This window comes from Notolabrus celidotus, chromosome 9, assembly GCF_009762535.1.
Source record: "Notolabrus celidotus isolate fNotCel1 chromosome 9, fNotCel1.pri, whole genome shotgun sequence".
NCBI lineage: Eukaryota > Metazoa > Chordata > Actinopteri > Labriformes > Labridae > Notolabrus > Notolabrus celidotus.
This window is the reverse complement of record NC_048280.1, coordinates 2,114,839-2,128,784: the sequence shown is the minus strand read 5'-3', so window position 1 is coordinate 2,128,784 and position 13,946 is coordinate 2,114,839. Positions and strand designations below refer to the sequence as shown.

General features: G+C 43.7%; 1 protein-coding gene and 5 non-coding genes across 7 annotated transcripts in view; 4 read left to right on the top strand and 2 right to left on the bottom strand.

Moving 5' to 3' along the window:
- Positions 1-13,946, bottom strand: part of cntrl (centriolin) — a 22,719-nt gene extending 8,773 nt beyond the window's left edge. Inside the window, exons 1-11 of one of the 2 annotated variants that reach the window (XM_034692077.1) lie at positions 13,707-13,946; positions 8,420-8,573; positions 8,218-8,306; positions 7,829-7,951; positions 7,586-7,741; positions 7,327-7,413; positions 7,062-7,252; positions 1,998-2,292; positions 1,847-1,918; positions 1,567-1,746; positions 76-279 (exon numbers count right to left, since the gene is read on the bottom strand). In XM_034692077.1, coding sequence (XP_034547968.1) covers positions 76-279; positions 1,567-1,746; positions 1,847-1,918; positions 1,998-2,292; positions 7,062-7,252; positions 7,327-7,413; positions 7,586-7,741; positions 7,829-7,951; positions 8,218-8,306; positions 8,420-8,525 — 1,503 coding nt within the window. In that variant the 5' untranslated portion in view covers positions 8,526-8,573; positions 13,707-13,946. The remainder of the gene's footprint in view (positions 1-75; positions 280-1,566; positions 1,747-1,846; positions 1,919-1,997; positions 2,293-7,061; positions 7,253-7,326; positions 7,414-7,585; positions 7,742-7,828; positions 7,952-8,217; positions 8,307-8,419; positions 8,574-13,706) is intronic. The other variant, XM_034692076.1, reaches the window with a different exon arrangement.
- Positions 3,394-3,466, top strand: trnaa-agc. The gene has a single exon. It is a non-coding gene; the product is annotated as a tRNA-Ala (tRNA).
- On the top strand, positions 4,269-4,341 carry trnaa-agc. The gene has a single exon. It is a non-coding gene; the product is annotated as a tRNA-Ala (tRNA).
- trnas-gcu lies at positions 4,854-4,935 on the top strand. Its single transcript has one exon. It is a non-coding gene; the product is annotated as a tRNA-Ser (tRNA).
- trnaa-agc lies at positions 9,448-9,520 on the top strand. The gene has a single exon. It is a non-coding gene; the product is annotated as a tRNA-Ala (tRNA).
- trnaa-agc lies at positions 9,928-10,000 on the bottom strand. The gene has a single exon. It is a non-coding gene; the product is annotated as a tRNA-Ala (tRNA).

Below are 13,946 nucleotides of genomic sequence, written 5' to 3'. Positions count from 1 at the left end.
TCAACCTTCATCCCCAGAACAGATCAGTCAGACTGAGTCAGAGTGAGAGAGTAAAGAAGAGGTGGAAAGTCTCACGCTGTGTCCAGGAGGTATAAAGCACCACTGTCCTCCTTCTCCAGTCCTGGTCCTGTTTCTGGCCCTGGTCTGGTCCAGCTTCTGTCTCAGTCTCTGTGTGTGTCTCTGAGCTTTGGCCAGCTCAGCTTTCAGCTCCTCCACCGCGTGTGTGTGTTCAGACTGCAGCGTGTGTGTGTCCCCGCTGCCGAGCTCGTCCGCAGAGTTCTGACGGACAGATTTATAAATGTGGTTTAAGTTTGAATCTGAAATAAAAACATTTTACTGATAATTCTGAACATACTTGAGGTTTTAAGAAGTTTGATGTTCTATGAAGGTCCCAACAAAACCCCAGCACAGCCTCTTAAAGCTTATGAATGCTGCAGCTCAGTTTGCAATGAAACAAATCATCAAGTGTCTGGTCAGAAGAAAGAAGCTTTAACCTTTGAATACACAACCTCTTTATCCTCTTCTATACCTCTTTTAAAAACACATCTTTATCACTGTGCTTTTACAGGAGATGTCACCTTAACGTGACAGTATCACAGGCAGGATTTTATAGTTTTCATTTATTTAAGAATTGTATTTTATATTGTATAGTTCTGGTTTATAATTGTATTTGATTTTTTTTTTTTGATTGTATCTAATAATCTATTTAATCATTTTATTTTAAAATGTATTTCATAATTTAATGTTATAATTTATTTCATAATTTTAGTTTATAATGGTATTTAATAATTCATTTTTTGGTTTTATTTAATTTTTTTTTTACAATTAAATCTTTAATTTATGTAATTATTTATTTAACAATTTGATGTAATAATTTATTGTATAAATTGATTTTATATTCTATTTAATATTTATTTTTTTACAATTTTATTCTTTAATTTTTTATAATCTATTTAATAATTCTATTTTATAATTTATGCACACAGTCACAAGCACAAAAGAAAAATGTTTTCTTTCCTTTCTTTTGCTGCAAGAATAAATTGCATTAATATTTGACAGTTTGTGACAAACATGACACAAACCAGAAATATATATGCAGACAAGAGGAAAAAAAAGAAAAAAAATCTATTTGATAATTTATTTAATACTTCAATCTTATGATTTCTTTTCTATTTTTCAATTGTATATTTCTGATTGTTTTAATCTTTAATCTTCTGTTTTTTTTTATTCTTCCAACAGTGTTTTATTTCCTTTTATTTGTCTTCCTCACATTTGTCTTTTATTTTCTATTATTTTTTTTCTTATTTAAAAAACCCTGTTTTGAAAAGTGATATATAAATTAAGATTATTATAATAGTTATGATATTTTAACCAGTGTAAAAGCTGACCTACAGCAATGAAATGCTCATAAATAATACACCCACATTCATTCAAATTCTTCAAACAAGAGCAAATCAAAAATATGGTTTCATCTCTGAGAGTTAGAAATGATCCTTCAGGCCGGTCGAGACTCTGTGCTTCAATCTGCATGTTTCCTACAACCCTGAACAGCTAAAGTCAAAGCACCTGGTCAGAGTTGGAGTGCAGCAGCTCCACGCTGTGGTTCAGATGTCTCAGCTGTTCGATGGTCGACGTCAGCTGATCTGCAGTCAGCTGATCGGAGTCACACATGGACCTGCTGAGCTGCCGTAGCTTCTCCTTCAGTTTGTGGAGGCTCCTCTGATTCATGTTGCTCTGTGAACGAAGCTGAAACACACGACGTGACCATCAGTCCCAGCATGCATTGCTGCTTCCTTTAACTGTATATTGTGTGTTCGAGGATAAAGTCCTGACTCTGTCCTCTGACCTGCTCTAGAAGCGTGTCTCTCTCCTTCAGCACATCCTGAAGCTGCACTCGGCTCTGCTGAAGCTCCGCCTCCTGCACAACATAAACAAACATCACTTTAAGAAAAATGAACAAGGACTTGAGGTTTTGGTCTGGACCGATGCAGACTCACCAGTTTGTGTTGAATGCGTCTGTTCCTGCTCTGAGACTTCTGCAGTCGGACTCTCAGATCCTCCAGCTCCTCTTTCAGCCTCCACTCAGACTCCTGCTCCACACCAGAGATCACCTGGGCTTCCAACTGGGCTATCTGATCCTCGTCTTGGACTAACTGGGCCTGCAGTCTTGCGATCTGTTCTTGGCTGTGGCTTTGGTCTTGTTGGAGCTTGTCCCTGCTGGTCCTGCTTTGCTGGACCGCCTTGTAGAGCTGCTCCATACTCCTGGACCACATGTCCTCCGAACTGACCGGACTGTAAACAGACACACAGCAGCTTTTAGAACCATACACTTCACAAGGTTACACGTTGATCTATTGTTTGAATAAACACCAAGACAAGTTAGAGGGTCGAGATCAGACCTGGAACTTTTCTGAACCCCTTAAAAAGGCAACCTCAACAGAATTCTGAAAAGGTATTTCAGTCAGGACCAATCCCGTCTGATGAGTTCATTACTTACATGCAGTAAGTTATATTTGGTGGTATTGCTCTGTTCTGGGAGCTCCCTGCCCTTCCATGCACGTATGTGGAATGCCAAAAGCCTGAGGCAGAGAGAGCACACCTCATATCTATTTCATGTATGAGAAGCCAAGGCAGGGAGAGCAGCAGCAAAGACCCCCGGGATACAGAACAGGCATTCCACGTATGCCCTTCCATGTGCTTATGTGGAACGCCAAAGCCTGAGGCGGAGAGAGCACACCTCCCCTCTCTTTCATTTACATTCATGAAAAGCCAAGGCAGGGAGAGCAGCAGCAAAGACCCCCGGGATACAGAACAGGCATTCCACATACGCCCTTCCATTTGCGTACGTGGAACGCCAAAGCCTGAGGCGGAGAGAGCACATCTCCCCTCTCTTTCATGCATGAGAAGCCAAGGCAGGTAGAGCAGCAGCAAAGACTCTCCAGAGGTACAGAACAGAGCGGGCATCTGAGAGGTAAAATCAGACACAGCAGAAAGGAGGCGCTGGGATGGAGGAGGGTTGTGAAGAGGTTTGCAGGGAGAGCAGCAAGGGAAGGCAGGCAGAGCAGTTTAAGTAGAACGACCATTTAGAGTTTGCCTTTATATTTTAAATCTCATAATGATAAATAACCGGCTCTATCACAGTTTCTATTGACCCTGCTCTGACTGGTCGACCTCTCTCTCAGGCCCATGAGACCTCTAGGTTGTCTAGTTTGACCCGTCTGCTGTTGACGATGAACGGGAAGCAGAGTGAGCTGGAGGGTCGCCTGGAAGAAATGTTGTATCAGAATGCTTTACAAGTCCTCCTTTCTACCGGGGAGCTAAGAGAGATCAATAAAGCTTGAATGCTTGAGACTTGACGGAGAATTTTTTAGCGGACTGCTCCTTTAATGCACCGGGGAATTAGCTCAAATGGTAGAGCGCTCGCTTAGCATGCGAGAGGTAGCGGGATCGATGCCCGCATTCTCCATTTACTTTTCCACTCTCATTTCTCGGCTGTGTGGTGTGAGAGCAGACGTCGAGGAGTGTGTGTGTGTGTGTGTGTGTGTGTGTGAGTGTGTGTGTGTGTGTGTTGCATGTGGAATGCCAAAAGCCTTAGGCAGAGAGAGCACAACTCATATCTATTTCATGCATGAGAAGCCAAGGCAGGGAGAGCAGCAGCAAAGACCCCCAGGGCACAGAACAGGCATTCCACGTACGCCCTTCCATTTGCGTACGTGGAACGCCAAAGCCTGAGGCGGAGAGAGCACACCTCTTATCTCTGCCAAGGCAGGGAGAGCAGCAGCAAAGACCCGCCTGGTACAGAACAGAGCAAGAATCGGTGACGCTGGTAAAATCAGACACAGCAGAAAGGAGGCGCTGGGATGGAGGAGGGCTGTGAAGAGGTTTGCAGGGAGAGCAGCGAGGGAATGCAGGCAGAGCAGTTTAAGTAGAACGACCATTTAGAGTTTGCCTTCATATTTTAAATCTCATAATGATAAATAACCGGCTCTATCCCAGTTTTTATTGACCCTGCTCTGACTGGCCGACCTCTCTCGCAGGCCCATGGGACCTCCAGGTTGTCGAGTTTGACCCAGCTGCTGGTGACGATGAGTGGGAAGCAGAGTGAGCTGGAGGGTCGCCTGGAAGAAATGTTGTATCAGAATGCATTACAAGTCCTGTGAACAGAATATGTTTCCAACCTCCTTTCTACCGGGATGCTAAAAGAGATAAAGCTTGAATGCTTGAGACTTGGTGGAGAAATTTTTAGCGGACTGCTCCTTTAATGCACCGGGGAATTAGCTCAAATGGTAGAGCGCTCGCTTAGCATGTGAGAGGTAGCGGGATCGATGCCCGCATTCTCCATTTACTTTTCCACTGTCATTTCTCGGCTGTGTGGTGTGAGAGCAGACGTCGAGGAGTGTATGTGAGTGTAAGTGTGTGTGTGTGTGTGTGTGTGTGTGTGTGTGTGTGTGTGTGTGTGCGTGAGAGTGTGTTCTGCCTGCAAACTGAAGAACTCTGTGATTCAGATCTTTAAAGTTCATGTAGCGTCAGTTTCAGCTCTCAGAAACCCTCCTGTCTGGGACCTCTGTCTCTGTCAGCTGTAAGTGTGACACACTGAACCAGCTGCTGGGTCATGTGACTCTTCCTCTCTGCTTCAAAGGTCAACTCTTATCTTCCTCTGCTCTCTGCTCTCTGCTCGGCTGCACTCACAGGCGCCGAGTCTCAGAAACCCAACTTACAGTTCAGCACAACCTGGACTCCTCACTCTGTTGAGAGCTTGAATTCAGGAAATGTACAACACATTTAATATTCACCATGACGTGTGTGTGAACTCCTTGAATGTAATGATGTGTTTCAGGAGCTGTGTGCACCGTGACGAGGTGGCCGAGTGGTTAAGGCGATGGACTGCTAATCCATTGTGCTCTGCACGCGTGGGTTCGAATCCCATCCTTGTCGACAGGCATGTTTTGTGTTGAAAAAAACAACGTGAAAAGTTTGAAATGCTCTGTAACAGAAAAGGTTAATGACTTGGAATCACAGTGTGAACGTAGGACAAGAAGGAATGCACTCTGGTTGGTGTAATGGAATAAATTCCACAGATATTTTGTACATTCTTAACAGCTCTTTGAGTCTCGCGGACGCTCGTCAAAGTGAGCCACACAGACATGACATTAGTGTTCCTGGTGGATGTGGTCCACTCCATTTAGACTCATGAGAAGCTCGTCTCCTGTCGTCTTTGTGACAGAAGTCGCCACGCCGGTCGAGCAACTCAAAGGACGCATGCTGCCAGCTCTATTCTATCCTGTGGTAACGTCATCGTCTTCGTCACTCTGAGTGGGAACATAATTTACAAGACGAACATGAAGGAGATCTAAAACTAACTTTTAACAACACTTATATACAATCAGAATTAATGCAACCGGTAGAGTCCTGTCCTGCAGACTTTAGAGCAGGGGTGTCAAACTCATTTCAGTTCAGGGGCCACACACAGCCCAAATTGATCTGAAGTGGGCCGGACCAGCAAAATCAGAACATAATATGTTTGTATGGTCTTTTTTGCCATGATGAGTCTCACAGTGGGCTTTTGCTCTTTAAGCACTGAGACCTGCTGCGAACACACCAAACACACAAGTTATCCATTCACCTGACACAGAGTTTAATGTTTACTGCAAAAGAACAGATAGATTATAATAATGAAGAAGGTAAAGTTGACTATTTTGGACTCCACAGTTCCAGCATGAACAGCTTGCTTGCTGGACAGTGTTGTATGCAGCGGTGTAGTGCTAGTGTTAGTAGTTAGTGGATCATATTATAGTGTCCAAAAAAATCTTTATGAATCTCAATCGGATTATGCAAACAGCAAGTCATTTATTTTATCACTTTGAGAAAAAAAGTCCTGAAAAAAAACAAACGCTTTTCAGCTTCTGGTTCACTCAGTCAGCACCATAGACTGTATACAATATGCTGCTCGACTGCTGTCAGGCTATTGTGATGTAAAGAGGCTGGCTGACTAGCCAACAACTACAGTGTTCCCCCCTGTCAGTCAAGTCAGCTGTGCCTCTCATTGGAAGACTCATAATCTCAATATCTTCCAAATTGCTGCATTAGAAAAAAACTCAACCCCTACAGCGTGTGCCGATAGAGAAATGAGCTATCCAGACTACACTCGTCTTTTGTACCAGGCTGTAAACATGTTTATTTCTACTGTAAAGATCGTCTTGACCCAGCCTCAAGCGGATCCTCAATGAACTGCAGTTTTTAGCACTTCCACATTGGACTCATATTTTATAGACCAGAGGTTGCCGCCTGATCTCAACTGAATTTTGCAAAACGCAAGTAATCTATCTTCTCACTTTAAGAAAAAAAGCATTGTTCAGGTTTTGGTTTACTCCTATGATTTGATGTGACCCCCCAGAGGACAAATCTGAAATAGTAGTTACTTTCATTGAAAAATTCCAGTTAATGTGTTCTCTGTAATTTCTTCACTTTGCAAAGTGGTTCCGCGGGCCGGATTTGAACCTTTGGCGGGCCGGTTTTGGCCCGCGGGCCGCATGTTTGACACCCCTGCTTTAGAGTGACCTCTTACAAGAATGTAGACTAAATTATCTTCATGAGCGGTGACAGAGAGAACGACGGATCCTCCTGAAGACAGTTTCAGCTGCTCTGGATGAAACCGTTCACGCCTCGTCTCACACTTCCTGAAACCGTCACTGATTCATTTCTGAGTTTCAGTAACGTCTGGAAATCTAAACTCATGGGGACTGGTCCCCTGGTCCCAGCTCCCTCTGCCTGACTGGGCTCAATCTAAAATAGTACTGTGGGTTCAACACAGACTGTATAAATAATGGACGTAGTATCCGTGACGTCGCGGCCAATCATCAGTGGGAGCCATATTGGAAATGCTGATCTCAACCTAACTGCTGTCGAGTGTAAATGCTGCAAAGTGCTCTGCTCATGGTGGATTAAGATGAGATCAGACTGAGTCCTGTCTGTAAGAGGGGACTGGATCTTTGTAAATAGAGATTGATTGATTCCATTATTTCCTTTTGATTCTGATATAACTTGTGAAAAAATCCTCTTACCTGTATCCCCCTCCATCCAGCTCATCAGGTTCACTCTGGACCTCCTGAGGAAGCATCAAGGAAGCAGTGATCCGGTCCAGCTGAACTCTGCTCTGATCTTGCTTCATCCTGCTGTCTCTGAACCGGGCTTTGGTCTGATCCAGCTGGTCCTGAAGTCTCTCTACGAGATGCTGAAGAGATGACTTGTCATCCTGCAGACAGACAGAGTTTAATGTGTTATTAAAGTACAGTACTGTCTGTAATCCTGCACTGCTGTTAAACTGACCTGCAGGGTGACCATGGAGGACTGGAGCTGACACTCTCTGGTCTGTTCTTCCTTGTCCACAGCTGCCTGCAGAGCATCGCGCTGCAACTACAAACACACACAACACAGGATTCATACAATCTGTGTCATCACGCTCATCATCTATGAAGATCTGGAAACAGCTCTCTGCAGCCAGGCATGACGTGCGAGGTGTTTGACTTTACAGACACTCCAACTTTGTGAGGATTTGTAACAAACAGTGTCAAATTTAAAGGCTCACCTGTCCCTGTGTGACCTGATGCCTCAGCTCCTTCCTCAGCTGCTGGAGCTCTGCCTCCAGCTCCACCTGCTGTCTGCTGCTCTCCACCTGTCTGTCTCTCAGAGCCTGGGCCTCCATCCGGAACAGAGACAGCTCCTCCTGCTGGACGGACATCTCCTGATGAAAGACAAAGAGAGAGAGAGACATAAGTACCCACCAGGGAAATATATCACACACTATTTCCTGAAAACTGCATGCACTCACCTGTCGCTGAACTCTGGCAGTGTCCTCCAGCTGACTGCAGCGTCTCTGAGTGACCTCCAGGTGGAGCTGCAGACTCTTGTTTTCAGTCTGCAGAGTTTGAACCTGCTCCTGAGCACTAGAGGCCTGAAACACAAACACATGAAGCTGAAAACTCCCACGCACTGTTTGTGTGAACGCACTGTGTTTACAGGCGCTTTGATAACCGCAGCATCCAAGGACTGTGAGAATCACCACAGACCTGAGGCTCAGATCTAAGAGGCCTCCTCAGGTTGGCATGTTGTGAGTATCTCTGCAGACACATGTGGGGAAGCCTTCTAATGCCAGTCTTGTAGTGCCATACTCAAAGCTGAACATGTGTGAGGCATGTTAATATCAGGTGTAGTACATACCTGCTCCCTAAGTCCTCTCAGATACCCCTGAAGCCCAGAGATGATTCCCTCCAGGTCCCTCTGAAGAGCTTCATTCACCAGAATCTGACCTGCAGCAGGAGGAGAACCAGAGAGCTCAGGTTTATGATGGACCTGTGGAAAACTTCAATCAAAGGGATCCAGTTTAAGAGGGACTTCATGATTGGTCAGCGGTTCATCTCACCATCTGTCAGCTGTTGCTCCAGATCTTTGATTTCCTGGGTCTCCATCGCGATTCGGGACAACATGTCGTCCAGGCGACCCTCCAGCTCGCTCTGCTTCCCGCTCATCGTCACCAGCAGCCGGGTCAAACTAGACAACCTGGAGGTCCCATAGGCCTGAGAGAGAACAGGGTCAATAAAAACTGTGATGGAGCCGGTTATTCATCATTATGAGATTTAAAATATGATGGCAAACTCTTGTTTGCAAAATGGTCGTTCTATTTCAGCTGCTCTGCCAGCCTTCTATTGCTGCTCTCCCTGCAAACCTCTTACCTCCCTCCTCCAGCCCAGTTCCTCCTTCCTGCTGTGTCTGATTTTACCAGTGTCATATGCATTGCCACTGATGCTCGCTCTGTTCTGTGCCTCTGGGGTCTATGCTGCTGCGCTCCCTGACTTGTCTTTTTATGAATGCACATGAAAAAGAGGGGAGGTGTGCTCTCCCCACCTCAGGCTTTGGCACATTTTAAAATATGGTGGGTGAAGATACATAGTGGAGGAAAATAAACATGGGCCTGGCCAGGTATCATCTATGAGTGGGGAACACGGATATCTCAGGGGTCATACCTTTACATGCATGCACAGGAAAGAGAGGGGAGGTGTGCTCTCCCCACCTCAGGCTTTGGCATACTTTAAAATATGGTGGGTGAAGATACTTAGTGGAGGAAAATAAACATGGGCCTGGCCAGGTATCATCTATGTGTGGGGAACACGGATATCTCAGGGGTCATACCTTTACATGAATGCACATGAAAGAGAGGGGAGGTGTGCTCTCCCCACCTCTGAACCGGCCCTGAAACTGCCTCAGTTGAAAAGGGGTATGACTTGCCTCAGTTTTTACGGATATCTCTGTGGGGGGTTGGACAGAGGAACAGTAGGGGAAGGAGTAAGGTGGAAGACAACATGACCGGTAGTGGAGGGTCAACAGAAGGAGAAGGAGAGAAAGGGCCACTCGAGACGAAACCTGAAGAAGCAGTAGTGAATTGTTAAGGAGGGGGAATTAGCTCAAATGGTAGAGCGCTCGCTTAGCATGCGAGAGGTAGCGGGATCGATGCCCGCATTCTCCAAGAAGCTTTTAACCCTTGCTTGTGTGAGAGCACAAAGTCATTGATCCGGCACAGATTGGTGTTACTCCTCTGTCACATAAACCTCAAGTAAAGTAAAGACTCAAGCTTGAATCCTCCAGAGGTCTATTATAAGATTCAATGCAGCTTGGGGAATCTTGGGCAGCTTGAGTCAAGACTTCTAATGATAATGCTGATTGCTGCTGCTAGCCTAACTTTGTGCTGCTGAAGTGGCAACAACTAACAGACTCTACAATTTCACTCTCTTTATCTCCAAATGAGTTGAACCTCCTGCAAGAATTTGAACAAAGTCAAGCAGCCTTGAATCACCATAACCTGAATGACTGAGATTCCTTACACACTCTGCTCTTGCATCACACCTCAGGGTTAAGGAATGCTTAAAAGCTTCTTGGAGAATGCGGGCATCGATCCCGCTACCTCTCGCATGCTAAGCGAGCGCTCTACCATTTGAGCTAATTCCCCCCTCCTTCCTTTATTCCCACTCCTTCTCAAACTTCGTCTTCCAAAGTCCTCGACCCCCTGCCCTCTGACCCTCCCCTCTCTTCTCCCCCTCAGTGTCTGTAAAGAGTCTCCTGTTTCTCTTCTGGCTCAGTGTTCACACACGGAAGTCAACATTAGAGAGAGACACAGGTCTCCCTTGTTATCTGGTCTCTAGTTACTGAATATAAAGAAAGCCAGTCCACTCCTAAAGGCTTTGTTCACCTGCTAACACAGGTTTGTTCTCAGGAGCTGATTGGATTAAATCTGTTTCATGTCATGGTCAACTTTTTGAATTTGAGTTAAACACAAGGTGCTTTTGCTGAAAGAAAGGATGAGTGCTCAGTTAAGAAACCCAGCCCGCTACGCCCTCTACTGATAAGTTTAGTACCCTACCCCATGACTCCTGATGTCCCCCAAAAGCCTGAGATAGAAAGGACAGATGGGCAGCGAGAGCCGGCACATCACTGGGGTTATCAAGTGGGCTCCTTCCTTCACTGATGTTTCCTTTAGTTAGGCACACCTCGGAGAGTTAACTCTGGCGTCCCAGAGCCAGCTCCCACTGTCCATCATATCCACCTCCCCAATTTAATAACCCAACCCATACAGTACTGCCACGTTCAACAGACCCAGACTCCGTACATGTAAGCTCCAGGTAGTGAGAACCCTGATACTACCTATTCTACCACCTGGACCCTAGCAGCCCCAACCACCCAACACACAACAGGAAGAGTCTGCAGCCAGACATTAGAAGACAGGGGAGGCAGAGCCAAGAGGAGATGCCAGTCTAGGCTGTGTGCTCTACCTCCCCCTAACTGAATATTTTTTGTCTTTTTCTAACATATCCTTTATGGTCTTTCTGTCAACAAGGGCAGACTAATTACAACGGTCCCAACATCTCCATCACTAAAAGTGCTGCAAATGCATAAACTATCCACATTTAAAAACATGCAAAAGTCTAAAAAAACAAAACACACTGCAACTAGTGCTGGGCGACACTGAAAATGATGTTATCATGATAAAAAGTTTCATATCAGTAAATATTGATAATTATCAAGATAAATATAAAATAATTATCAAGATAAATATAAAATAATTATCAAGATAAATATAAAATAATTATCAAGATAAATATAAAATAATTATCTCATTTAAATTTAAAGTCAGATTTCTGCTCCTGAGTGAAAGTTGAAGATAGTTTGTTTGTTTGGATCTGGATTTAGTTTCTGATGAGCTTCTTGAATCCATCATTTCTGACGGTGCTAACAGGAAGCAGGTCTTTAATGTAAGATGAGATCTTTGTGAAGTTTTAGTTTATAAATCCTTATTTTTCTCAGGTTGAGGTTATTTCAATAATTTGATTTAAATTTACAACAAAGTATATCTCAAAGTATATTCTGTGTATCAGTTTAGTAGAGTATTGTTTTGAGTTGTGCGCTCCCCTTTAAGATTACTAAGGGTTACAGGTACAGTGATGTTGTTTCCCACAGTGCAGTGCAGTGGACATGAAATGTGTTAGAAATGCACAGCAGAAGTTGTCTCTGTGTTCTTCCTTTACCCACATGCTGAAAGTATATTTAATGAAGTGTATGAAGTTAATAGTTAATAGTTGACTCTGCTTTGAGCTGCTAGGTTTTGAGTTTCCTTCAGTGTCGCTGTTGCTCGTTTCAGCTGAGTTTACGTTCCACTTCGAACGTCTTTAAGCCCCGCCTACCTCTCAGTCTGCGACATGATTGGCTGTTCAATGCCGTCTTCTTCCTTTGTCTAATGTTTGGTGGCAACTAGCGTTTAAGACTCATTAGCGCTAGTGATGGGTACCTTTCATATTTGAACCGATACGGTACCGATATCCGGTACCTGTGAATTGTTACCGGTATTCAACGGTACCAATTTTCGGTACTTTTGCGTTTTTATGTGGTAATAAATGTTAATTTAAAATAAAAAAAATCTCAAATTTGTTTAATTTAACATATTTATTTAATTTAACCTGAAATGAACAGAAACAGGATTATATAGGTGATTAGATATATTAGCTGACACGTGCTCGTGGCGTCTAATTGCTCTTTCAGGAGTTTATCAATGAACACACGTGAACGCCTGCAGACGGGGAAAGTCAGTTCTCCGTCTCTTTATAATAACAGGACACACAATTTACATGTTGGGCATTCACGCACACAGGAACGGTTATAAACAGGGCAGGTAGTCAGAGCGAGAGGGTCAGTCTCAACCATAGACTGTATAAAATAAACTTAACCCTCCTGCAGCTCTGCCTCACGGTGAGTGTGCTCGCCCGTCAGCTGCAGAGAGCAGAGACGTCCACCCGGTCAGTCTCTGACTTCATTACAGGGTGAAAGTCTGGACAACCGCCTCCTCTTCCACTCCCTCACAGTCACAGGGATGCGTTCAGGTACCGAAACATGGTACTGTTTGATTTTACATGAGTCAGTACTCGGTAGTACCGACGGAATTCGGTCGGTACCTATAAAAGTACCGAATTCGGTACCCATCCCTAATTAGCACCCCCTCCATTTTTAGTGGCTGGGGGGTGTAACTACAGGTTTATTGAATCAAATTTTTAATCCAACATGTTTTATATTTATATTGAGAAAAACTATATCACTTTAATTATCGTAATTGAATTATCGCCCAGCCCTACCAGAAACTGAAAAAAAAATTCTGCAAAAGCCAAAACAGCTGCACACAAATAATCAGAATCAGAATCAGAATCAGAATCAGCTTTATTCGCCAAGTATGCTTGAACACACAAGGAATTTGACTTCAGTAAACTGTGCTCTCTTTGTACAAGGCAGAATAGGAATAAGAATAAGAACTACAATAAAAAATAAAATAAAAATATAATAACAATAACCTTAGCTATAAATGCCGAGTCAAAAACACACGAACGCAGAGAGGGCATAATTTGCAGCGTTTACCTTCAACAGCTGTTTTCTGCTTTTGTGTGTTTTTGATTTTGCATCATTTGTGTATTTGCAGCACATTTGCTGTTAATGCAGCCTTTTCAGCTTTTTGCAGCACTTCCTTTTCGTTTGCAGCAGTTTAGATTTCTGAGTTTATTTTGGACTTCTGCTAATTTAAACATTTATTTATCTTATTTATCAATCAATTTATTTCTTGTATATATATGATCTTTTTGACTTTTACTCATTTTTTTATTTTTGCTTTCTACTCTTACTTGTTTTATTAATTTTACTTTATTGATTTCATTTTATTTTTAAGTATTTTTCATTTTTATGATTACATATTTTTATTATTTTACACATACTCTGTCTCTGTTCTTTTGTGAAGCACTTTGGGCTCCATGCTTGTGTGTATAAAGTTGAGTTGAGTCTGCCTTTGATTGCCACCCTAATGTTAGAATGCTAACGTTAGCTAATAAGCAGTCAACACCAAGTCTAAGTTTAACTAAGGTGGATGTGAAAGTTGTTAGTTCTGCAAGTATTTGGTGAAACTATTGGATGTCTGAATCTACATGATGAAGGTTTACTACTGAGGGATGCTCCTCCATTTCCTCTGCAGTGCATTGTGGGACAACATGTCCATACCCAGCTCCTTCCTGAAACATGTAAACCCAATCAGAGCATTGATTCCTGACTTCAGAGTGATCACACCTCAGACTGTGACCTGTTGAGAGTTAGTTTGTGTTAGACTCAGATTGTGTTTGAGTACTCACAGTCCCTTCAGTCTAACAGTCCTCCTCCTCCTCACAGAGCACACAAGGCTGCTGGGAAACATCCACCACGTCCTCCATCTCCCTCCTCCTCCTCCTCTTCTTCTGTAACTCACATCAGCTCACAGTTAACAACATGTCATCCCTTCTTCTCTGTTCTAAACAACCTTTCCTTTATTCATCTCTCTGTTTTCCTCTCCGTTACAAACTTCCCCTCCTCCCCTCCTCTCTTTCCCTTCCTTT